Source organism: Bactrocera latifrons, unplaced genomic scaffold, assembly GCF_001853355.1.
Source record: "Bactrocera latifrons isolate USDA-ARS-PBARC rearing strain unplaced genomic scaffold, ASM185335v1 scaffold_19, whole genome shotgun sequence".
In the NCBI taxonomy this organism is placed as follows: domain Eukaryota; kingdom Metazoa; phylum Arthropoda; class Insecta; order Diptera; family Tephritidae; genus Bactrocera; species Bactrocera latifrons.
This window is the reverse complement of record NW_017535407.1, coordinates 1727690-1751216: the sequence shown is the minus strand read 5'-3', so window position 1 is coordinate 1751216 and position 23527 is coordinate 1727690. Positions and strand designations below refer to the sequence as shown.

Sequence of the window (23527 nt, the reverse complement as noted above, 5' to 3'; positions counted from 1 at the left end):
TCGTGGCAACTTAATATAACTTAGTGTTCAAGGTATAAAAATTCGAAATCAACTGCTTCACTGGGTTATTGAAACTCTCAGCATCTGGCTATAAATGTATGTTCATATGTAAGACTTGCTTCACACAAAAAGAGTTTACTCACAAGTCCCCCTTAAAAAATGTTTATAATTTCGCTGATGTATGAAATTTATGAATTAGGAAGCAATATCAGTCTTTTGTTTTTATTTGTATGTTTCGTTTTTTGCTTTTCATTGCACCTATTTCCTATTTTTTTATGTTTCAAGTAATTAGCGCCAATACTAGGCTTTAATTTTCAATACTACTCGCGCATCTCCGCATATTACACGTTTATCAACAACCATAACAAATTGTTATTAACAACCATTAGTTGAGTAAGATATAATACAAATATAAAATCAAATCGAAATTAAAAATAAACGTGAAAATTTAATATAATTTAGACTTAGTTAGCATCAATAGACTTTTGATTACTTAATTAATACCGATGGCGCAACCGAGCCACACACAATCGGTATTAATAACATTTTGTAGGTCAGGAATGAAATGTTTGTTGTAATTAAGTCAGACGCCGCCAGGGCCAGAAGACTACCGGTTGGCTCTTCTACTTGTTAAGCTAAAAATAATAACAGACCAAGTGAAGGCGGCCAAACAAAGTTGTACTTGTTGTCTAGTTTTAAGATGGCTCAGCAGCGAATGTTGGGTTCGTGCAAAACTCGTAGTTCGGCGTTCACGAAGCTGTGAGCATACATATTTCGAGCATGAAAACTCGACTGCAAACATTTCTACAACGCTCGAAGTTGAGTTTATATGTATATTTCAGATAGCTCAATAGAACTATGTATAATCTAAGCAGGCAACTCAAAAATTGTGGCATATTTTACACCACTAATCTAGCAAAGAAATTATTATCTAGGAATTCGTAAAAAAAAAATGTCTGCTTCAAGCTCTCTGTGCATGTGCATAACCTAGAAATGCTTAAGCAACCTCCTTGTGAAAGGCTTTCAAACGACTGCTGCGTTATTTATAGTACGAAGATGCTTTTATGACCACAAGCTGTGCATTCACTCCGCCACGAAAGTCTTTTACACTGCTCCACACACTAGTAGCACACTGTCTAAGGAGAGACGATACGTGCGCGTTACGCCATGCCATAGAAGGACTTACGTTGCATCCGCATTTCGAGTTTGATTACGAAATGTAGTAAATAATAGGTACATTTTTTCTATTGTGCTACACATACACACACACACAAACATTCGCACACCTGATCCAGTCACCGCCAACACCTGGTCAAGTCGTTGTCCTAGTCAAACCTGCTTGGAGTGATTCTCTGTTGCCAACGATGCTTTGAGTCTAAATAGTAAATTGGAGACGCTTATGATCTGGGAAAAGTGTCGTAATGGAGTAAACGCCGAAATGTGAAAGTATGTTCGCTGCAAAGCGTAGGACCACTTTTTAGGCTACTTTCTGCGAATTCAAACATTTTGCAAAACCAACTTTGAGTATTTCTTTATATGCATATCTACAACTCTTATCATTTAATGAAACACAGTGTGGCAATGTCTTCATAGCCAAGTAATATAAATAAACGCGTGCGTGTATTGATGTCGATTCAGTGATCCATTGCTGTAATTGATTACGTAAGTAATGATTAGACGTGTGTGTACAAATTTGCAGAGATTTTTGATAAAACTCAATGAATGCTTTTAATTGGTGTTAATTAAAGAGGCGCCAAAAACCTAATGTCATGGCTGAATAAAAGTTGCTCGTATGGCGGTGCTAAGTTCGGTTGGTGCTGAAAATTTCAATCGTTTGGCATATTTAAAAACAGTATACCATGAATTACTATATATGAAGTGGCGAATTCAGAGAGGGGAAATGGATTTACGGAAGCACATTTCTAGAATTGAAGCGAGAACACTTCGGTGAGCAGAGAATTTCACGTTTTGGGTCGGTCGATTGGCCACACCGTTCGACTTTTTCCTGTGAAAATATGTAAAGTTTAAAGTCTATGCGGACAATGCCGCTGCTATTCAGGCTTAGGAGCAAGATATCACGCGTGTCATTTGGCAGTTACTCAATTGCACTCAACGGATGGACCATCTGAGACGTAGCCGCGGCCAACATTTGAAAGAGACAATTTTCAAAAAGTAAGTGCCAAAGAAGAGTTTCTGTGTTTTTTCTTGAAAAAAGTAAGGAACCTCGAAATGGATCACCTTTTAGTAAGAATTATTCAAAATCCTAAGGGCAGGCCTAAATTACACCTAAGATGTTATAATTTAAGTAATGCGTGATATTTACCATCTGATCAAAAATGATCTGGTTTGATGAAAAAAAAGCTTTAGTATTTTAATATAAATAATAATTGTTACATTCCAAATGGGCTCCTAAGCCAATGCAAGCATGCCAACGCTTAATCCAATTTCCTTACACTGCTATAAGCCTCGGCTGGAATGGCTTTCAGTGCCTACGGCGAATTTTGGGTTTTTCGATTTCAGCTAATTTTTGGAGCCAAGCGTCACTTCCTTGGGCAGTTTCGATGTTCATAATGTCTTGTTGCTTGTAATGGTGCGTTTGATGAATATAGAGTCCTCACGTCGTTTTGTGCAAAAGATTTGGGTCTTTTGGTACGAGTCTAGCATTGACACGCTTTATACTCAAAACATTAACAAAAATATGTTGAATCGACCCATAAGATATGTTGAGACTCTCTGTTCTCTCTCGCGCTCTGATGATAACGCGCGGATTTTCAAAAAACAATTTCTTTAACTTTATAGATTTTATCATCATTAACAGAGATGGATGGACTCCACGCATAAGACAAGTTTTCGATGCCATCAATGTATTCCTTTTGCCGCTCAAATGCTTGTGTTCATGATCAAGTAGCATCCCCAAAACACTTTTTGTTGAAAGGCTTTTTTCTATGGTAAAAAACGCCAAACAAATCTTTCGGACGTATGCAAACAGCTGCTCAACAAACACTAACTGACCTTGGAGATCAAACTTCAGATAAAAAAGATTGTACCAACATAGAAAAAAAATGTATCGCTTCGGTTTGTTTGCAAGCTCAGTTTATATAGACTAGTACGGGCCAAATTTGATCATATGGTAAACAAACATTATCGGAAAAGTGGACATGGTCATGCTTGCATTTAATCTTTAAAAAAGGTAATGCGTACTTTTATAGCATAATTTTTCGAAGAATTTGCCGTCATTTCCTAAAGTTGAAAAAAATTTTCTCTACGCAGCTTCTTGCGCGGGTATAATAGTGCATAAAATCAGCGGCAAAGCTTAGATTTGAACAGGGAGGAGGCTGGCGTTGAATTTCGCATTAAAAAATCACTATGCTTGACTGATGTAAAAAAATGTGAAGTCATTTAGGCGAGCTATTTGTTGGGTCAACAGACCATGAGCCAGATTTACGCATGCAAATTTTGTTTTGAATATTAGTACATACATAACTTTTTAAAGTCATTCAGGTATCTTTAAAAATTTCCAATACGCAGAAATAATTAATAGCGTAGCACCAGAAAAAAATGTGTTTCGAATATTTATGGTACTATATATTTATTCTAAAGACATGTCTAAGCCTAAACTATAGTTTTGTCTTCAATTGTTTCCTGTATTACAGCACAACCGGAAATTACCATAGTCATGCCGGCTATGACTGAGCGCGGATGGCAGCAGCATACAACGTAAGGTAACGTACGAAACGTTTGTTTATTAACAACAACAACTTTATCATGACATTTATCGGTTACCTAATACTTATTTTTTTATTAAAAGGTGTTTGAAGCTTTAGACCTTGACTATCTGAAAACTATCTTTTGAAAATTATGCGGTAGTTTAACTGGACCACCGTAGGTTATAAATCACGATAATAACATATTTGTACATACATATATGTACATATACATTCACAACTTAATCCATTTTTGGTAGCAATATTCCAGTCAAGCCTTACGGTTGGCCCACAATACGTATAAGTAATTTTAAGACTGTCCTAGATGCGTTTCATCAATTTTGATAACCACTGCATGTAACTTGCACACAAATATGTACATATGTATGTTTACATTTTTTTTTACAAATGCGCAAAAGTCATAAATAGCTGCAGTCCAAATTGATTTCACGGCAAATTTATTCAACTCGTCACGCTGATTTGATGGCGAGCCATAAAACTCGCCTGGTTAAAAGATAAATAAAATATAGCTTCATCAATCGGGATACTGGCAAAAATTACTATGCATAGAGGTAAATTTAAGGAAATATATTTGCACATATAGCCCGACCCATTCGATCACATTCGATCGTTGAATAATGAGGAAGAAGCTCAGCTGTGTGCTGCAGTCGAAACGATTTACAATTCGAGCAGCTGTCTATGAATTGCATATCACCGCTTCTAATAACCGGTTCACCCACAGGCGCACTCACGAAATTAAGTTGACGCTTATTTGAGTGATTTATCATCCTCGTACACATAATTACTATTATTATTATTATTGCTTTTTGCGTAATTTTTTTTAATTTTAATTCGAATTTGAAGCTGGCTGTTAAAACCATAACCATATAACCATACAAAACGAAAACAAACAGTGTAACAAAAAGGAAATAGACAAATATTTGTTTTGATTTCGTTTCTGTTGATTTGGTATTTCGTTGGCGCAATTTAATGTGTAATTTATGCAAATATTTGAAGCCTCTTTGGTTAAGCCCTTTGTTTAAGATTGTTACTAAACTGTTGTAAGGCAGTAACTTAATTCAATATGCATACATATGTATGTATATACATATATGCATGCCTATAAATTGATAAAGGTATTTAAAAAAAAATAACTAGATTTTTAATAGATTGCAAGCTGTTATTTCGTATTTAAATACAAAATGAAATGGATTATTAAAAAAATTTGTATCGATTCAAGTCAGTATGCACTCAAACATACATACATATGTTATTTCGGAGCGGAAAATAATTTGAAGTCATTAATAATCCATTCAATTTGCATTTTTACATACAGTAGGCCGGTTTTGCATTGAAATGTTGTTAATAATTTAGTGAAAACTGCTTGAATACAAAGTATACTAATTTGTAACTTAAGTGGAATGCACCCGGATTTTGATCTCACCAAGGACAGCCAACTTGTAGCGGCAGAATTCTGCTAAGTTTATAAAAATCTAAATAAAAAATCTGGCTATTGCGGGAACAGCAGCCATTCCAATCATTGCAGCATACTTACCGCCGAACAGAGGAATCGTAACTTCATTGAAATACTACCAAGTGATAACAACTTTTAATTTTAATAGCCAGGCAGAAACTCTTGCCACATAAAGAGATGACTTTCTACACACGTACATAGTTCAAACTTTTTCATTGTTCATTCTTTAATTTGCTGTCCTTAAGTGATATTATGACATTTCATTAGAGGTGTGTTTCATTAAAAAGCCATTAATTATATTTGGTCATTAAATTAAAAATTAAGTTTTTTTTTATTTTGAAAAAAGATACATTGTAATATACATGTCGTTATTTTTGTTTCTTCATATCTACTTTTCTTGCAAACTGTTGATATTTAGATAGCAGTAATAATTACGTTCTTAATACAATAAATCTGCTTTACTTAAAAAATTTGTTTAAAGTTAAATACATATATATAACTTAAAATCGCAGAACGGTTAATAGGGTCTGGGCCGATTGCCTCCGTCATTTCTAACCGGACCACCGCCTCCATCGCGGCGACCACCACCACCACCCATTCCGCGGCCACCGCCGCCTCCACCTCGGCCGCCACCACCACCTCCGAAGCGGTTGAAACCACCACCRCCGCCGCCACCACCTCCGCCATTACCGCGATCTCGGTTGCCATAACCACCACCGCCACCACCACGATCGTTGTTGCCATAACCGCCACCACCACTACCGCGGTCACCGCCGTAACCACCACCACCGCTGCCGCCGCCATAGCCACCTCCGCCATAGCCGCCACCACCACTGCCGCCTTCATTGTCACCATCACTTTTAGGTTCTTTACACCTGCAAATAGAATTTCTTTTATGGTTAATACGCTCATTCTAACAATAGCAATTTGGTACATACCTATTGCACTCGTTGCGCCAAGCAAAGTTGGTATTATTACAACTGCTACATTTCCAGTCACCTTCGCGTTGTGGCACGTTACCACCACCACCTCCGCCTCCGCCGCCACCTCCCATTCTACCACGGCCACCACGATCTCCACCACCACCGCGACCTGAATCATAATCACCACCCGGTCCGCCGCCGCCGCGATCAAATCTACCACCTCCACCACGTCCACCGCCACCACCGGGACCGCCACGGCCACCGAAACCACCACCGCCGCCGCCGCCGCCACCACCACTACCGCCTCCGCGACCTTTCCAGTTATTTTGACGTTGTGCTAACGAAACTTTAATCGTACAGCCATTGAAATCTCTGCCATCAAACCAAGCGATGGCTGATTGTGCGGCATTTGTATCATCATAGGTTACAGTGGCTTCACCTTTTGACACGCCGGTTTCTTTGTGTTTGTATAACCAAATTTTAGGCTTCATAGTACGTTTATCTTTCTGCAAGTGCATAAATACATATACATATATTTAAAAACTTTAAAAGTTGCGTAATGGCTTATGGAAGCGTTATGCGAACCTACCTTAATTATGCCTATTGCGCCGAAATGCGTTTCAATCGCCATTTCATCGGTCGCAGGATCCATGCCAGAGACAAAGATGGTGTCTTCTTGAGTAACCATTTCGCCGGCACCACCGCCGCCGCCGGCTCCGCCTCCACCATATCCGCCTAAAATAACATAAGTAATATTAGCATCATTTCGTCTTAATAAACATATTTAAACTATGAGGTATGGCTTGGGCACTATATTGGTTTTAAGAAACTACTTTAAAACGCTAATTCGAAGTACGATAATATGAATATGAATAGATAATAATAACAAGTGTATGACCTTCTAATAGAACACATTTGAAACATAGACGAAGAGTAGTGTAGTCAGTTATATTTTCAAATACACCTTTGATAAATTTTATCAGGAGCAATAATGAAGATACTGAAGAATTTAACCATGGTTTTTTTTATAACACCAATACCAAATACATTTGCAAATGTATTTATGTACTCCAATAATAATAACACCTGTTTTATTTCTTTAAACAAAAAATTAGCAACTTTTGCGAGTTACACACACAAGATACATATTTTGTTAACAGCATATATGCTGTTTATGAAACCAAATTTATAAACCTTTTCGTTTCTTAAAAGTTATGCTTTAACAAATATTTACAGCAATTTCACGTTTATTTTCACTACTTTGAAAACCTTCTACAGTTTCAAACAACCCAAAGCAGATATCACCTTAATGTTTTTGTATACCAAGATCAAATTTTTATTGATCAACTGTATCACCGTATGCGGCATTATACTTATATGTACCATCCACTTGATGCACTCACATGTTGTTTTGACACAAAGTCAGAATACTCTGATTTAAAAAAACGAATGCATTGCAGTATTATTACTCCAACACTGCATACTTCGCAGTCTACCTCAAATGATGTTTCATATATATGTATATACTGTCTAATAGTTGGCACTCTCAATCAAATACACTATGAAAACACTAGTCATACAATAATTTATACGTAAATCGCAGAGTTAAGAATTGTAAGTAGTAAATGAATTGATTTATACTTTACTCAATTATTTGCAATTTGGCTTGCTTTTATTTTACCTTTATTGTAGCCGTCCTTGCTGCCGCCTCCATTTCTAAAATAGGATATCAAGACTCATTTAAATGTGCATTCGTGATTTGCAGTTGAGAATTTTTAAAAATCATGTTAGATCGCATACACAAGCAAGTACCATTTTCAAGCTGTCTGTAAATGTTTTTTCCTCAATAACCAACCATTAAATTCCCATATGCGTAATTAATCGTTGTTGATCCACGAGATTGCGATGATTTGAACATTACAAAGTTTAAATATTTCGAAATAAACCTTACCCAACTAAGCAATTATACACCAGGCTCTTAGGTACATATTTCATATTGTGTACTATTCATATTACGCCAACAAAATGAACCACTTAAAACGATTTAGTAACCAGATCTTGTTAATTTTCATGGAGTTATTTCTGTTGAAATTTTCACAATGTCGTCGACAGTATTACACCTTTATGCCTTTAAATTACTTTTAAAAAAGTTTCATAAACAATGCAGCAATAAAAACAAGTTTAAAAAAATGACAATGTTGGAATTAATTGCTTCTCCACCAAATAAACAGTATCATAGAAACTCACCAAAATATTACGTGTAAAAATACCTCGCTTAAATTAGATAAATTGAAATACTTGCGGTATCAACATGGATCAAATAAATATAAAAAAAAAAAAAAAAAAATAGGAACTAACAGATTTCAACACTTGTACCTTCGTGGAAAAAAATTGTACCACAAATTATACAAAATACCTCTTAAAATCACGTTTTAAATGAAGATTCAGGTAAACATGAAGTTCAATATTTTGCAGATACAGTAGAGAAGCAAGAATCCCAAATTTTTCAACTTATACAAATTTTGATTTTCAATTATACATACATACTTTCTAAAACAGCATAGATACCCTAAACACTTTGGATTTGATAGCTTTGTCAACAGAATTTTGTTTTTTAGGATTTGAACACGCTCTTTGCGTTATTAGCTTGAGGTAAGCTAATGAATGGGCCTTAGCTTGTGAAGTTGTTTCGTACGAAAATGTAAAGGATAATAGATACATACCCATAACCGCCGCCTCCGCCGCTTCCACGGTCTTGCCAACCTCCGCCGCCTCCACCACCTCCGCCACGACTACCTGAATCATAACCTACAAATAAACAGTAGTTACAGAAATACTTATAATGCAAACTTCATTTTATATATACCTCCTTTGTTGTACGAAGATTGATCGTTGTAGCCGCCACTTTTTGGTTGCATCTGCTGCTGGAAATTCGGTGGTGGTACAGAAAAATTATTGTAACCTCCTCCGCCACTAGCACCGCCATAACCTCCTCCTATGTTATAATTAGTATAAACAATGAAAATCTATCCAAAATATTACTTTAAATGTATACTCACTATCCATGTTTGTTTTTAAGAATCTATTGACACAGTTTAACGCTAAAATTTGACTGAATTTCACTATTTAAAACAGCATAAGTTAAAGCCACGCCACTGAGAAAAATTTTTCTGCATTGATTGAAAAATGGCGTTTTGCAGCACGCAGAGTTGTATTTTCAGCAAATATGGCTGTCAATACCTGAGCTGCCGTATCTTTGTAAAAAATTGTATTTCAATAAAATTATAATAATACATACATCAATATTAGGTTAGGTTTGTTAGAATTATATTAATAGTACAAATTGTAGTTCTATTAAAATTGTTTTACAACATTTTTATATCACTTTAAACCGAATTATTTTGAATTCATGACATTGTTTACTTTATATTTGACTTAAAATTTGTTTAGTTTCTTAACACTTTTAACAATGCTTGATTTTCAAAACGAAATGTCATGCAAAGCAAAAATCAGCTGTTCGAACAACCAAAAAGAAAAATCGGTTTACGTGGAAGAGATCAAATAATTCTAGTAAATAATAACTCAATAAACTAATTATTACTACTTTAGATTGTTAAAAAGAATTTATATAAAAATTTTGCACAGAAAGAATCATGATTGAAGTAACAGATTTACAAAGTAAGTCTATAATGCCATAAACCGATCCGTGTTAATCGTTTTTGGCTTCAGTCCTTCGTGTTTTTGTTAATATTGTAATGTTACAATTGTTGGCTAAATATGAATGTTTTTTTTATAGAAATCGGCATTGGCCTGGCTGGTTTTGGTGTCTCCTTTCTATTTTTGGGTGTGCTATTTCTTTTTGATAAAGGATTATTAGCAATCGGCAATGTAATATAACTATAAAAGATGTATCGTAATATGTATTAACAATTAACTTTTAGTTACTTTTCCTAAGCGGTCTTGCTTGCGTAATTGGCGTCCAGCGTACATTCCGGTTTTTCTTTCAAAGGCATAAAGTTAAAGGAACTACAGCCTTTTTTGGCGGAATTTTTGTAGTACTACTTGGTTTTCCTATGATTGGTATGGTTATTGAACTGTATGGATTCTTTGTATTATTCAGGTAAATAATATTCTTCAAACTTTATTAAAATTTACAAGACAAAATTTATATTTATTACAGCGGATTCTTCCCAGTGGCAATCAATTTCTTGGGACGAGTGCCTGTGTTAGGTTCTGTTCTGAATGCTCCATTTATCCAAAAGGTAAGTTAATTTTTATTCAAGAAATAGAAATTCTTGAAAAGTTTCTGTTTGCTCTTTCTCTGCCTCTCTGTACTATGGCTGTTCTTTCTCATAAACATATTTAAGATTTAGGATTTCAATTGTTTAATTAACTTATTCTCGTTATTTCACACATGTCTAATTAAATCGAATTTTGTATATTAAGATTAAATCACGCGTTTAGTGGTCCTTATTCCACTCTTCGCGTTCTTCACGCTCCTTAATAACTTCCTTCAAATAAGGTTCCAAGTATTTGACATCCTCTTCATATTTAGTCCATTGTTCTTTTGGTAAAACTGTTTTTGTCATGGACAACTGCAGAGCGCGCATGATACGGTAGTTGCGTTCATCGTACAATTTACGGGGGAGACGACGTACAGCTTCTTTCACGTCTTCATTCTCATACAGGCAATCATCACGGTGCAGACCTACGGGTATGTTATTGTGTGAATTGAAGGTTAAGTTATTGAGCAACAATAATTACAAAAATTATTAGCAATAACTCACCATATTGATTGAAACCAGACAAGTTATAGGCCCATTTGCCCAAATTTGCTAAAAATAGAGGATACACGGTTATTTATTTGGAAAATGGTAATACATTTATATTTACGTAACCAAATGGGGGAAAAACATTCCTGATATATTTTTTAGTGTTCAAACATTGAATTCTTAAGTCGTACAATAATTGGTTGTATATGACATACAAATGTACTTACAAAAGACTAAGGGACCTTTCCTGGCAATATATCCCGACATTTCGCACGAATTTAGAGATTTGTACAAAAATCTTCCACAGTCGATCTGATAGAAATATGAAGTAAAATAGAATTTCCTGGTGCACTATCGCTGTTTCATTCGCTCAATCGCAAACACAAGGTGTGACAGTTGACAGATGTAAAAGCTAACATATAAGTAATAGATTTTGCAGGGTCGTAATTTTACTGTAAATATAATGAAAACGTTTAGCAATTTGATTTTTTTCTTATATATATTGCAGCTTGTACAAAAACTTGGTGGTGATGGTAATCGAACGACGGTATAGTAGAACTCCAAACAGATTTTCAACTAAGGATAATTTTAATATACTAGTTTATTTCTCGGATGGCTTAAATGTAAAGAGCTGGCTATTTTGTATAAAAATACCTGTAAGTTTAACTATACGTTAGAGCAATGATTGATGCGTGTTTTTAGTTAATAAGTTTTCTTGAAAATCTATGATTTTTAAGAAGTTATTACTTTAATACAACTTATAATACGGGTCCTTATTCCTTATTTTGTATACATTGTATATACCTAAATTTCCAATAGAATACGCATTATTTGCATAAAATGTAAATTGATTTGTATTAAAAGATCATTAATTTTTGAACAATATAAACTTTTTGGTTTAAAACATAACATGATTTAATATCAATATTATCTCATATGCGAGTTTACTAATAGTGTTAAAATGTTCCTTTAAGCATGCGCGTAAATGCATTTTTTATTGACATCTTCTCATCCGATTCAAATTCTTGCAGGATTCCACTTTCACATGAAAATAACCGACTTAATGACGATTTTTGTATGCTCAATTTGAAAACGGACATACTAATTTGCATATACTGTGGCTGCAACAATGGTGACGGCGAATGCGGCATATGAGCGATGTGTATACTTTCTAAAAAAAAACATCAATAAAAGAAATTAGTAACAAATTATAGTTGTTAAAAGTTGCATGTTTCCATACCCATATCACAAAATTTACCAATACTCCATTTTAGTAGACTCAGCAAAGGAAATTCTAAAATTTTACGCCGCAATACTTCGACAACTAAATTCACCATGTAGATACAAAGTCGCAACTACAAGAAAATAATTAATAATTTGTAAAATAAAACAGTTATAAACTTGTCTTACCGTTGTGAAAACCACGTAATAAACCAATACCGTTGGAAACAAAAAGAGTAGCGATGTAAAGAATATAGTCGCCAGATACAACTGACGGTTAACATAATTATGTGACTCCACGCGATCTGCAAGTCATGTTTATTTAGTTTAATTAGATGTGTAAAATGTTAAACTAGATTTACTTTTAAGCACATTGTAACGTTTGCCCAGCATTACCTTCCAAAGTACTTGAATACCTCTAATCTCCACTTTGTACAATCTAATTAGACATTAAAAAAATTCTTGTCATTGAAATTTCCATATACAATGTACAACTTACACTGCTGTGTAAATATAAAAGCAATGCGCATGCAAGCCGATTATGGACATCAACATTGGCAAAGATGCTAATTGAAAGGATATTCCTATGAAACCAAGCATGGCAATTGGCACGAAGAGTTGACGCACAATGGGTTCGATAAGATCTGGGTGGGGAGGCGTACAATTATAATGTTTAATTAATTTATAGAATGTATGTAWGTAATTACCTAAAAACTTTGCCCACAAATCTATGTGATAATTAAAACAATCGAGCAGAAAATTGTTAAGATGTTCATTTAGCTTCAGACCAATTGGGCTGCCTTTAAGTGAACGCAGCAGCAAGCGCAGCTTTTGTATGACCCACTAAAACACATTATTTTTAACTAAAAATTCATAGAAATGTATAAACATTATGCGTGCTACTACTCACGTGCGATGTTGCTAGCAGGTAATCGCCGGGTTGGGAAACGTAAAAGAGTAAGAAAATCATTACACTAACACCAAGAATTTTATCCACTGTTATGTTCAGTTTCCGTTTTCTAAAGTTCAAATATATTTTAGATATTGTTTAATAAAAATTCAATTTCAACGAACTTACCCAGTTTCGTCCAATCTACGCCACTCCAAAAAGTGTAAGTAAATTGATGTTTTTTGCATAAGCGTTTTAACTGGCTTACACTCTAACAATATAATTAATAAGTATGTTATTAAGTTAGGCAGTAAAAATGGTAACTTTTGTAGAATACTGAATATCGTCACTTTATGCACTTTATTTTGCTTGTGATTTTCATTTAAAAGACGGCACAGCAATACAAGATCACTACGTTGCTCAGTCTCCTCCTCGCCATTTCCCTCGGCAGTTATTGTGTGGCTTTGAGTCGTCTCATAATTGACGCTATATTCGTACAACTGCAACATTTTTGGCACATCATATAGGAAGACATTCACTTGTGTAGTATTAGACGGCTTTATGCTCAACTTAAGCAAATAAATGTTTGGCGTGTCAGCATCGTAAGCAAAGGTCACCGCAACATCTAAATGTTCTGAGGCTGATGTTGGTCCGGCACGTATTATGTGTCCCAGGTGTCGCAAATTGCTTTGACTCTCAGTTTGATAATCTTGATGTGCAATAATATAATAGGAGATTGCATTATTTTCATTGATTTGTATTTCTCCATATATATCAAAGTCTTTTTTTGTGTGAAATAGAAAAGCGGGCAGGAAAATTTTTACGCTCATAGTTCATCACAATTGGAGGATTGTAAACAAAATAAAGACTACAGCTGTTTGCTTGGCGTTGCCATAATTGTGGTTTTAGTTTTAATGTTGTATTAGGGCAGTTTTACATTTCTGCAATTTTAAAGTTTAACAATTATAACATAAGGAAGCTTCCTGGCGTTTGGGTTTCGTATTTATTTAAATAAAATATTAAATATGTTTTTAAAAAAATATTATTATATTCTATTTATTTAAATATTAAATATTTATAGGGGTATTCAGACCAGCTTCGTTATTTCGTTAGTCGTTACTTGGTAGTTTTTTATGTGTGTTTTGTTTTTGTAAAATTAACAGATTATCGTTTTACCGAGTAACGAAGTGCCAGACGGGCCATGATCGTTTTTTCGTTACTTGGTTCATCAGTTTAAATTTTATATTGCATTACTTAGGAAAGAAACAAGCAAGAATTCTTGCATAATACGAACGTAAGCAAATCATTATTCAAGCCCACTAGTAGGAGTGATGGCAACCAGATTGTACAATATTTGACGTCTGGTAATATGTTTGTCTCTCTCTCTTCGCTTTTGACATTTGCGCGTAGCGTCTGTCAGAAAAATCTTCGCCAACGAATTCGGCCTGTGCACACTTCCATAGAAAAATTACAGTTTTGCTTAAAAATATCAACTATTAACTAAATATTTTGGATATATCCATCATTAATATTATTGCGTAATTACTTGTAGTCATAAAATGGGTTCAGAAGGTGAGTAACTGTGGAGATTTCTAGCAACGCATAACGTGTATACTATAAGCTATATGTATAAATGTATGTGTGTGTTTTTTTTTTTTTTTTGCAGACCGTGATAGGCGCCGCCATAGATCGCGTTCAAGAGACCGCGAACGAGAACGCGAATATCGTCGTTCACGTTCTCGCGATCGTAAGCGGGAGGGTGGTGCTGGTGGCCGTGATCGGCACACACGTTCGCGTCGCAGAAAACCATCATTATATTGGGATGTACCACCACCAGGTTTTGAACACATTACACCCATGCAATACAAAGCAATGCAGGCAGCCGGTCAAATACCGGCAAATGCTGTACCCGAAATACCACAAGCGGCCGTGCCAGTTGTGGGTTCAACCATAACGCGTCAGGCACGTCGCCTCTATGTAGGCAATATACCATTCGGTGTTACCGAAGACGAAATGATGGAATTCTTCAATCAACAAATGCACTTGACGGGTCTGGCACAAGCGGCTGGCAGTCCAGTTTTAGCATGTCAGATAAATTTGGATAAGAATTTCGCTTTCTTGGAATTCCGTTCGACCGATGAGACCACACAGGCAATGGCATTTGATGGCATCAATTTTAAGGGTCAAAGTTTGAAGATACGACGCCCGCATGATTATCAGCCCATGCCCGGAGTAGCTGATGCGCCGCCAATAACGGCGCCAGTGGGTAAGTTGCACATTATTGTAAAAGGGAAAATTAAAAAATAGCTGAACTTTCTAAAAAAGAAAATATTTCGAAGAAAAAATTTCTATAAAAGAATAATTTCTTAAAAATCTTTTTCTATTTTTTTTTAATTTCAGCTAATGGTGTCATTTCGACCGTGGTGCCAGATTCGCCGCACAAGATTTTCATTGGTGGCTTGCCTAACTATTTGAACGAAGAGCAGGTAATTTGGCTGATTGCTGCACATTGTTGATATATCCAGAATAATGTAATTGTAAAGTTTTTTTGCCACAGTTTATGAGACAGTGCGGCTACGGGCATACATGAGTTCTAAAGAAAGAGAATTTCCAAAATTTATTTAAATTTTTCCCCTGTAGCATTTTAGGCGTATCCAGTATACCAAATGCGGTTGCAGTCAAGCAGCGCGCTGCCTACGTGCCAATTTAGTTATCATTTGAATTCCTCTTTCAGCTTAAATTTCAGCGCAGAACTTCTGCAACGGTTTTGAATTTTCAGCACCAAATTTCACTTTTCAGCTCTTCTTACAGCTTCATTTTCAGCTCCAGTCTCGTCAACGCACTTAAATTAACTTTCAGCTAGAATGATCTGTTCTTAAACATATTTTGAGCTAAATTTAAAACAATTTTTTTTTGTTGTTGATTATATGTATATACATATCTACCTAGATTTGTTGTCAGAACTTGTATTAATTGTGTTTTTGATTGTTTGGTCATTTGTAGCTTAGGTTGCATCATACACCACAGCAACAAGAAAGAACTCGTAGAAGGTTCGCTTTCGATTTTATTGCAGTTGCATCGACCATGCCCACTGCACCCACCTACATAACAAAACAAAATATACATCTTTTCTCCTTGCGTGTGCATTAAGTTGCGAGTACAATATATGCGGTGTGAGAAACTTAAGTGAGTGCGTGTCGATGCAGTGAAATTGCAATGCGCATGCAAATGTCGGTGTAAAAGGCAAGTTTATAAAAATTGACAACAAAAATTCCATTTGCAAAAATCTCTACAGGAACTTTTCAGAATAACAAAATACTAAGTAAACTACAAATCAATGTCGACAATTTCGTTTAGCCAATCCCAATGTTATTTTGTTTTAGGTGGTGGTGGTGGAAGGACATGCACTCCCATTAAAGGGTGACTTATAATCGCTGTGGAATTGCAATTAGCTCTTTTATGACGATTAAAATAATGCAAAGTTCGAAGCTGTCAATACAATTTAGAACATTTTTTTTTTTTTTTATCATTTTGCTAATAACTCAACTGCATTAACCTCAAAAAATTAATCGCAAATGCTTTCTAAACCCCACTAGGTAAAAGAGCTGCTACTCTCATTTGGACAATTGCGCGCTTTCAATCTGGTGAAAGATGCCGCCACTGGTTTGAGCAAAGGCTATGCATTCTCTGAGTACGTCGATCACAGCATAACCGATCAGGTAAACGGGAAACTTAGGAAATATTCATTAAAAACCCGAAATTTAATTTCTTCTTATTAAATTCTTGCAGGCCATTGCCGGACTGAATGGCATGCAGCTGGGCGATAAAAAATTGATAGTACAACGCGCCAGTGTTGGTGCGAAGAATGCACAGAATAGCGCCACCACCGCTGCGCCGGTTATGATACAAGTGCCCGGCCTGTCGATGGTCGGCACCTCGGGTCCACCCACTGAAGTGTTGTGCTTGTTGAATATGGTTACGCCGGATGAGTTGCGCGATGAGGAAGAGTACGAAGATATTTTGGAGGATATCAAAGAGGAATGCAATAAGTATGGTGTTGTGCGTAGTGTGGAAATACCGCGACCCATTGAGGGTGTCGACGTGCCCGGTTGTGGTAAAGTGTTTGTCGAATTCAATTCCGTTATGGATTGTCAGAAGGCACAGCAAGCGTTGACCGGTCGCAAGTTCAGCGATCGTGTTGTGGTTACATCATACTTTGATCCGGATAAATATCATCGACGTGAATTTTAAGTCGCAATCGGTAAATGGCACGTACGCACCCCTTCAAATTCTTTAAATCTCAAATGTATGTCAATCATTTACACACATTTGCAAATATATATAGTCTTCATAATTGTGAGTGGATAACTGAATTTAGTTTATATTGCGTTAGCAAAGCATCATGCTTTCTTCAGCCAATAGCACGAAAAGTGTTGGCTCACATCCATTTTAATGTATTTTTGAAGAAAAACCACAGGTCAAATAGCAAGCAAAATATAAGTATATAATAATTGAATTTTATTTTCGCGATTTTCGGAATGGCGTTAATTAATAAAGACGATACTTTTGGTAAATATACTATTTCATATTTTTTCATTAGTGTACTTATCTGTGCAAATATTTGCAGACTACAATAATTTATAATTGAAAACTTCAGTGTAAAAATAAAATAAGATAAGCGGTAATGGATTTTATCAAGATTACAAATGCCGTTAGGGGGATAACCGCCTAAGGTAATTTTTTTCTATTATTTATTTGACTTATTGTTAAGTTAGTAGGACGGTATTTGCTGAAAATCGTTACCAATTGTTACCAAAGTGGTTCCTAATCAGGATTTAGATAAACGGCTATCCCTTCGATCTTTCTCGCTTTCTCGCTGCACGCAACCTAAGACCTTCTCCCACTAAATCCACAGCGACTATATTCACTAACTGGAGGAATGAGTACAGACTTGAACTTAATATTGCAGTCGATGGCGATAAAATTGCGTCTGTCAATAACCATAAGATGTTAGGTGTGAGACTCGACATTGCCAAAGTACAGAGTCCCAAAAAAATACTCAAGTCGCTAGTCGGAAGCAAATAGGGAAAAGACAAAGGAACGTTGTAGGCAAAATACTGATACGGTAGCAGGTTCAACTCCTACTTATCCAGAATCGAGCACGACTTATCAAATATATGTTCAGCGTGCAACGAGCCCCACATTACATTAACTACCCTTTTGCATGGCCAGCTAATCCAACACATTTGACATCCTCCTCCTATGGTCCGACCCCGGGATAACCTCGATGACAACTTATCTGAACCTTACCGTCCTAACGGGAACTAGATATTCGTTAGAACAACAACAGGATCTAGATAACCGCTATAACAAAAACCGGGAGTCATATCAAACATCAGGTATCCTTTCCCACAGTCTGTTCCACTTAATCAGTTGTACAAAAGCAGCTCCTAGTCCCTCGAGGGGGCTTCTGATTTTTAGTCATCAGTTTAAACCCAGATTTCATTTGATTTGGCAATGTAGACTTGTTTGAATCGGAAAATATTATAGAAAGAGTTGCTCATCAAATGCGGCATTGAAATGCTCCTTTTGATCCTTTGCGCTAGTCGGCAGTTGCTGGGAAATTGGCAAAGAAACGTTGTTGGCAACTTATACGAAAGTTCAGACCTGTCGTAGTACTGCACTCCGTACGGTTATAGGATGTCTCTTGAGGTTCTCTGTCGGGCACCCATATAGTGAGGTCTGCATGATTTTTGTTAAGCAATACAATGTACTGTTCTTCAAGCAGTTTCTGCTAGATTGTTTTCGTAAAAGTCACCCCTGCAGTGGTCTGTTTGAAGTGCACTTGCGTCCGAGGAATACTCTCAGACCTCGGACGCAATAAACTTTAAACACGCACTAACCGCCATTAACATCTACACCGAATTGAAATAGCAGACGAAGAGCTCGAGTTGTCCCGACAATCCGCTCTGGATACTAGAGCAGGTTAAACTGGTAGTTATTCAGAAACGATCCATAAATGTCATGCGTGCAATGTGTTTCATCTAACTCTTCTCTCCCTATGCTCCAGCCCCGCCGAAACAGCACTTTTCCTGGCTTTCCGCCATTCATTGACAATCAGCTTGAGTCTTACCACACAAATTATGACTTGATAACCATTACAACAACAAAATAATTTCTCTTAACCTTACAAAGCAAAGATCAAATTCTACAAGTCGCTCATCATTCCTGTCCTGCCGTACGGTGCAGCGGCATGGACGATGACAACATCTGATGACTCGGCGCTACGAGTTTTCGAGAGAAAGGTTCTGCGAAAGATGTATGGTCCTTTGCACGTTGGCAACGACTTATTCCGCACTCGACGGAACGATGAGCTGTATGAGATATATGACGACATTGACATAGCTCAGYGAATTAAGAGACAGCGGCTACACTGTCTAGGTCATGTTATCCGAATGGACGAAAACACTCCAGCTCTGGAAGTATTCGACATAGTACCCGACGGGAGGAGGACCTCCACTAATTTGGAAAGTCCAGGTGGAGAAGGACGGGGCTATACTTGGAATCTCAAATTGGCGCCAAACAGCGAAAATAAGGAAAGACTAGCGCGCTGTTGTAAGCGTATGTAACCACACTTTGGTTAAATCACTTATTAAAAATTGTGGCTAATAAATTTCTAATGTGTAACTAACCACTTCAGTTCATTAAAGCGTTAAATAAGCACACTAGCTACTTGTCCATGGCCAGCGCAAATTGCCCATTGTTCGTGGTTTATCACGCCAGCGGATGTTGCGTATACGACCCGTGTAACCCGGTGCTTTATTGTTTCCATACATTGGGCAACTGAGCAGTAATTTGCTTAATAATTTCATTTATTTGAATGCATTGTGGTTGTCACTAACTTTTAACTGATTAAAACAAAGGTGTGACTGCTGTCGGAAAACCAAAAAAGAAAAAGGAAAAGTTCATACTAAAACTAAAACTGTAAATATACATTTATAATGAGTTGATCGCAGTGCAGATAAGATGCTCTTCGTTAATGCTCGTTGGCTACGCACTAGTTCACTCAATTTCTCAAAACTGAAACGAGCATGAGCAGCAACAACAAAGTGAACATAATAAAACAATTCTAATATGCTAGACCTTTGCTTAAGTCTGCAAACAAATAAAATGGCTCTATTTGTAATACTGTTTAGTGCATTGTACAGGGTGTTTAATATAGTTGTTTGCTTAAAAAAGTGTTTGAGAGATATTATTGGTACAACGTCTACCCATAGGGAAGGAAACCATCTTCTCACATGAGACGCATTTCTAGCTTTACCGCTACACCAAAAAGCAAAATTGTCGCCATTGGCGGTGAGTCAAGACCATGTGCGGTTCAGGAAGTAAAGTCTTCTCTTTAAAAAAAAATTTACCGCTTCGTGTAGATTGTTGGCGTCATCGGTCCTTATTTCTTTCGAAATGATTCAGGAAATGCATCATCATCACTAGTGAGCGTTAGAACACGATGTTGACTGACTTTTTTCCGGGAATTCGATTATGTCGACGGTGACTATTCCAGCAAGACGGTACGATGCTTCATACTTCACTTCACATAGTGGTTGTAACAGCACTTCCTAGACTAATTCGATCACTTTGATCACGCCGACGGCGAAAGTATGAAACGGTACATTTTGATGTCAGAAGAGTGCTTTTCTCTTTGTTAAATGTGTCGGTTTTTATATAATTCACCATAACAGATCTCTGTTACCGCTTTATTCTTCTACAAGTACCTGAGCGTATGCGGGCGTAATCCATCTAAATCTCAGAAAAAAGATGGCATCACTTTTCCGGCCGATAAGTCAGTTTTCAACTTCTTGGACGGGTTCGTTCGTGAATTCCACTGTTTCGCCTTTTCGTCGAGGGTTCGATTCGTCGGCGGTCAAGTACTTAAGTCCGTATGTTTGGCCTTAAACAGAGTAGAATAGGAACGTTTTCCACAGTGGTGCCGCTTGCAAGACACCTGGGCTTAGCATATCAAAAACCAACCAAGCGTCCACAATAGCATTCGCCACGTAAGCAGTTCCAGAATTGAGCTATAATGAGAATAAGCTCTCTTTGAGATCCCTTCCAAAAAACCTTCCAACCTTTTTTTATATCTCTGACAATCGCAGACATGCCCACTTCCACACAAACGAGTCCGATTAGGTTAACGACCGCTCGCATAGATACACATTCTTCCCAGCCCTAGATCGCACAGTTTAACGAACCACCCTTTATATATACACATAGCTATCTCTAAACATTTGGATGCAGAAGCGCAAATTTTGTTCATTTGCAACATTTGCATTTATTACACACTTCCACCGAAGTCCGACAGGCAGCCGGTTGTGAATTTGCTGCTTGCATTTATTATGCATTGTTGTTGTCCATTCGTGTGTGGTATTTATGTAGCGCCATACATATGAATGAGCATGTGCATGGGTATGTTTGGGATGTGTATGATAATTGTGCAACATTTTCGCAACATTGTCACCACAATTGTTGGCATTTACATTTGTACCACCGCGCCTGCACACCACTCCGCCATTTATTTCGTAATTTTCATTGAGCAAACGCAGTCAGTTTTAAAATTACTCATTTTAGGCGATTGCTGAATAGGAAATGAACGGGTGGCCTATGCAAGAACAATTGAAATAGAAATTACCACAGTTTCGCTTCCTTAGTTCTTTCAGAGTGCGTTTACCAAATATAGTATATGATTTATTCGTCGTTATCCCGATATATTTTCTTCTTCTTTATTGGCGTATACGCCGCTTACGCGGTTGTAGTCGAGTTTACAACAGCGTGGCAGTCATTCTTCCTTTTCACTGTTTGGCGCCAACTGGAGTTTCCAAGTGTAGCCAAGTCCTTCTGCACCTGGTCTTTCCAGAAGATCTTACTGTTCCTCTGTTTCCTCCGAATATTCTGGAGCTGGAGCTAGAAAGCTGGAGTCTTTTCATCCATTCCGACGTCATGATCAATTCCGGTTAGCCGCTGTCTCTTAATTCGCTGAATTACTTATCTCAATATCGTCATATATCTCGTATAGCTCATCGTTCCATAGACTGTGGAACAGGCCGTTGCCAAAGGACAAATCTTCCGCAGGACCTTTCTATCGAAAACTCGTAACGCCGACTTATCAGATGTTGTCATGTCCCATGCACCATATATAGCGAGACGAGTGATATGTGGAATTTGGTGTTTGTTCGTCGAGAGAAGACTTTACTTCCTCAGTGCCTACTCAGTCCGAAGTAGCACTTGTTGGCTAGAGTTATTCTGTTATTAAAGAAGTCCTACGATTGGGTTTGAAACCTTGATTGAAACAACGTTTGGTATCGAACGGCTCGGAGAGGTCCTTTCCGATCCTGGCGCGTGGTCAGTTGTTGATTTTCCAGGCCTGAAGCCACACTGGTAAGGTCCAGTCGGTTTTTTGGTGGGCTTTAATCTTTCACGCAATACGCTCAATAGAACCTTATATGCGATATTGATTAGGATGGAATACGCCAGTGGTATAATATTTCTTTAGCCTACAAAAAAATACCATAATCGCTTTGTTCTCGTAAATATCAAGAAAGGGTAGTCATTACCATTCCGAGCGAGAGGGTAGTCTTCGCCTTCTTCGGAGTAGGTTCTTTGAGTGAAGTTCAATGTTTTGACGGTTTTGTTTTTACCTCTTATCCCGTATACCATGTTCCGTAGGCGATCCCACCACGATGCAGAATGTTCTTCAGTTCTGCCTAAATAGCTCAAACATTATTGTCATGTGATTTAATCGTTAGGTTTGTCGTATACGGTGAGCAAACTTTACACAGGATATGGTGTTCACATGTAACTTTGAGATGTTTACTGTTGCACAATTCGAATCGGCCGTCTGTCAATACGAGAACGATTCAGGACCCATATTCAGCTTGAATTGTTTACAGAGGTACTCGAAACACCTTTTTGCACAAAAGGAACTCACCTTCCTTCGTTAGAAAAGTGAACTTCGACTGGAAGAACCTATACTGCATAAGTAATTCGAGAATTTAACAATTTATCTAAGCTACCTATGATTATTGGTCAGCTGTGGTCTTTGACCCAATATAATATCGACCCTGTGCTGGGTTAAAACTGAAACTATGTCATTACTCGTAACCCAAATGGAACTTTGAAGTATTCAAAAAGTTTTCTCATCCATTTCAATGCCATAAAACTAAGACGATTGCGATCACTGCAAGACATTGAAAGAACACGAGTAATTTGGAGCAATAGTTCTCCCACAGCTTGTCAAAGCCAAGCAATGAATAACCAATATTTTATGAATCAACGTTTGATTTTGAAGTCCATTGATGGCGCACATACAYACATACATAAATATTTCGAATCTCGATGGTGCTGATTTTAAACCGGTATTTCTTCAAAGAATTACAAAACGTCAAAATAATATAATAAACCAGAAAAAACGATACTTTTGGTTGCACTGAACTAAAATACCCTTCACGTTGAAGTCAAAACTTGTTTTGATGTAGAATTAGCGCACACTG

At 36.9% G+C, this 23527-nt stretch overlaps 5 protein-coding genes across 6 annotated transcripts; 2 read left to right on the top strand and 3 right to left on the bottom strand.

The window, feature by feature from the left end:
* Window positions 1-5472: 5472 nt before the first annotated feature.
* On the bottom strand, window positions 5473-9321 carry LOC108967567 (RNA-binding protein cabeza). The gene is made up of 7 exons (XM_018931074.1): window positions 9161-9321; window positions 8968-9096; window positions 8825-8909; window positions 7783-7817; window positions 6691-6836; window positions 6117-6607; window positions 5473-6053 (listed from the first exon to the last, which is right to left on the bottom strand). The coding sequence occupies exons 1-7, from the start codon at window positions 9165-9167 to the stop codon at window positions 5696-5698; spliced, it is 1251 nt and encodes a 416-aa protein (XP_018786619.1). The 5' UTR covers window positions 9168-9321; the 3' UTR covers window positions 5473-5695.
* Window positions 9322-9617: 296 nt separating this feature from the next.
* Window positions 9618-12081, top strand: LOC108967564 (vesicle transport protein GOT1B). 2 transcript variants are annotated; one of them, XM_018931072.1, is made up of 6 exons: window positions 9618-9779; window positions 9898-9989; window positions 10043-10221; window positions 10282-10363; window positions 11382-11420; window positions 11905-12081. In XM_018931072.1, exons 1-6 carry the CDS (start codon window positions 9755-9757, stop codon window positions 11920-11922), a joined length of 435 nt encoding a protein of 144 aa, XP_018786617.1. In that variant the 5' UTR covers window positions 9618-9754; the 3' UTR covers window positions 11923-12081. The 2 variants fall into 2 exon arrangements, 1 of the variants encoding a protein (XP_018786617.1); XR_001993265.1 differs by having other exon boundaries at window positions 9622-9779; window positions 11382-11529.
* On the bottom strand, window positions 10463-11253 carry LOC108967565 (cytochrome b-c1 complex subunit 7). The gene is made up of 3 exons (XM_018931073.1): window positions 11101-11253; window positions 10889-10936; window positions 10463-10809 (listed from the first exon to the last, which is right to left on the bottom strand). The coding sequence occupies exons 1-3, from the start codon at window positions 11138-11140 to the stop codon at window positions 10562-10564; spliced, it is 336 nt and encodes a 111-aa protein (XP_018786618.1). The 5' UTR covers window positions 11141-11253; the 3' UTR covers window positions 10463-10561.
* Window positions 11456-13858, bottom strand: LOC108967563. Its single transcript, XM_018931071.1, has 8 exons — window positions 13173-13858; window positions 13005-13113; window positions 12802-12937; window positions 12594-12738; window positions 12457-12533; window positions 12284-12399; window positions 12114-12228; window positions 11456-12044 (listed from the first exon to the last, which is right to left on the bottom strand). The coding sequence occupies exons 1-8, from the start codon at window positions 13811-13813 to the stop codon at window positions 11830-11832; spliced, it is 1554 nt and encodes a 517-aa protein (XP_018786616.1). The 5' UTR covers window positions 13814-13858; the 3' UTR covers window positions 11456-11829.
* Window positions 13859-14387: 529 nt separating this feature from the next.
* LOC108967504 (splicing factor U2AF 50 kDa subunit) lies at window positions 14388-17561 on the top strand. The gene is made up of 5 exons (XM_018930967.1): window positions 14388-14555; window positions 14650-15249; window positions 15384-15469; window positions 16580-16702; window positions 16773-17561. The coding sequence occupies exons 1-5, from the start codon at window positions 14543-14545 to the stop codon at window positions 17232-17234; spliced, it is 1284 nt and encodes a 427-aa protein (XP_018786512.1). The 5' UTR covers window positions 14388-14542; the 3' UTR covers window positions 17235-17561.
* Window positions 17562-23527: the final 5966 nt, after the last annotated feature.

Bases quoted from the DNA above. Each gene is read 5' to 3' on its own strand.
- LOC108967564 (XM_018931072.1), top strand. From the start codon at position 9,755: ATGATTGAAGTAACAGATTTACAAA. The intron at 10,222-10,281 runs GTAAATAATATT...TATTTATTACAG, and splicing joins GGATTCTTTGTATTATTCAG to CGGATTCTTCCCAGTGGCAA. The intron at 10,364-11,381 runs GTAAGTTAATTT...TATATATTGCAG, and splicing joins ATGCTCCATTTATCCAAAAG to CTTGTACAAAAACTTGGTGG.
- LOC108967565 (XM_018931073.1), bottom strand. From the start codon at position 11,140: ATGTCGGGATATATTGCCAGGAAAGGTCCCTTAGTCTTTT. The intron at 10,937-11,100 runs GTAAGTACATTT...CTCTATTTTTAG, and splicing joins GAAAGGTCCCTTAGTCTTTT to CAAATTTGGGCAAATGGGCC. The intron at 10,810-10,888 runs GTGAGTTATTGC...ACATACCCGTAG, and splicing joins GTCTGGTTTCAATCAATATG to GTCTGCACCGTGATGATTGC.
- LOC108967563 (XM_018931071.1), bottom strand. From the start codon at position 13,813: ATGAGCGTAAAAATTTTCCTGCCCGCTTTTCTATTTCACACAAAAAAA. The intron at 12,938-13,004 runs GTGAGTAGTAGC...AATGTGTTTTAG, and splicing joins ACCTGCTAGCAACATCGCAC to TGGGTCATACAAAAGCTGCG. The intron at 12,534-12,593 runs GTAAGTTGTACA...ATGTCTAATTAG, and splicing joins TTTTATATTTACACAGCAGT to ATTGTACAAAGTGGAGATTA.
- LOC108967504 (XM_018930967.1), top strand. The intron at 15,250-15,383 runs GTAAGTTGCACA...TTTTAATTTCAG, and splicing joins GCCAATAACGGCGCCAGTGG to CTAATGGTGTCATTTCGACC. The intron at 15,470-16,579 runs GTAATTTGGCTG...AAACCCCACTAG, and splicing joins ACTATTTGAACGAAGAGCAG to GTAAAAGAGCTGCTACTCTC.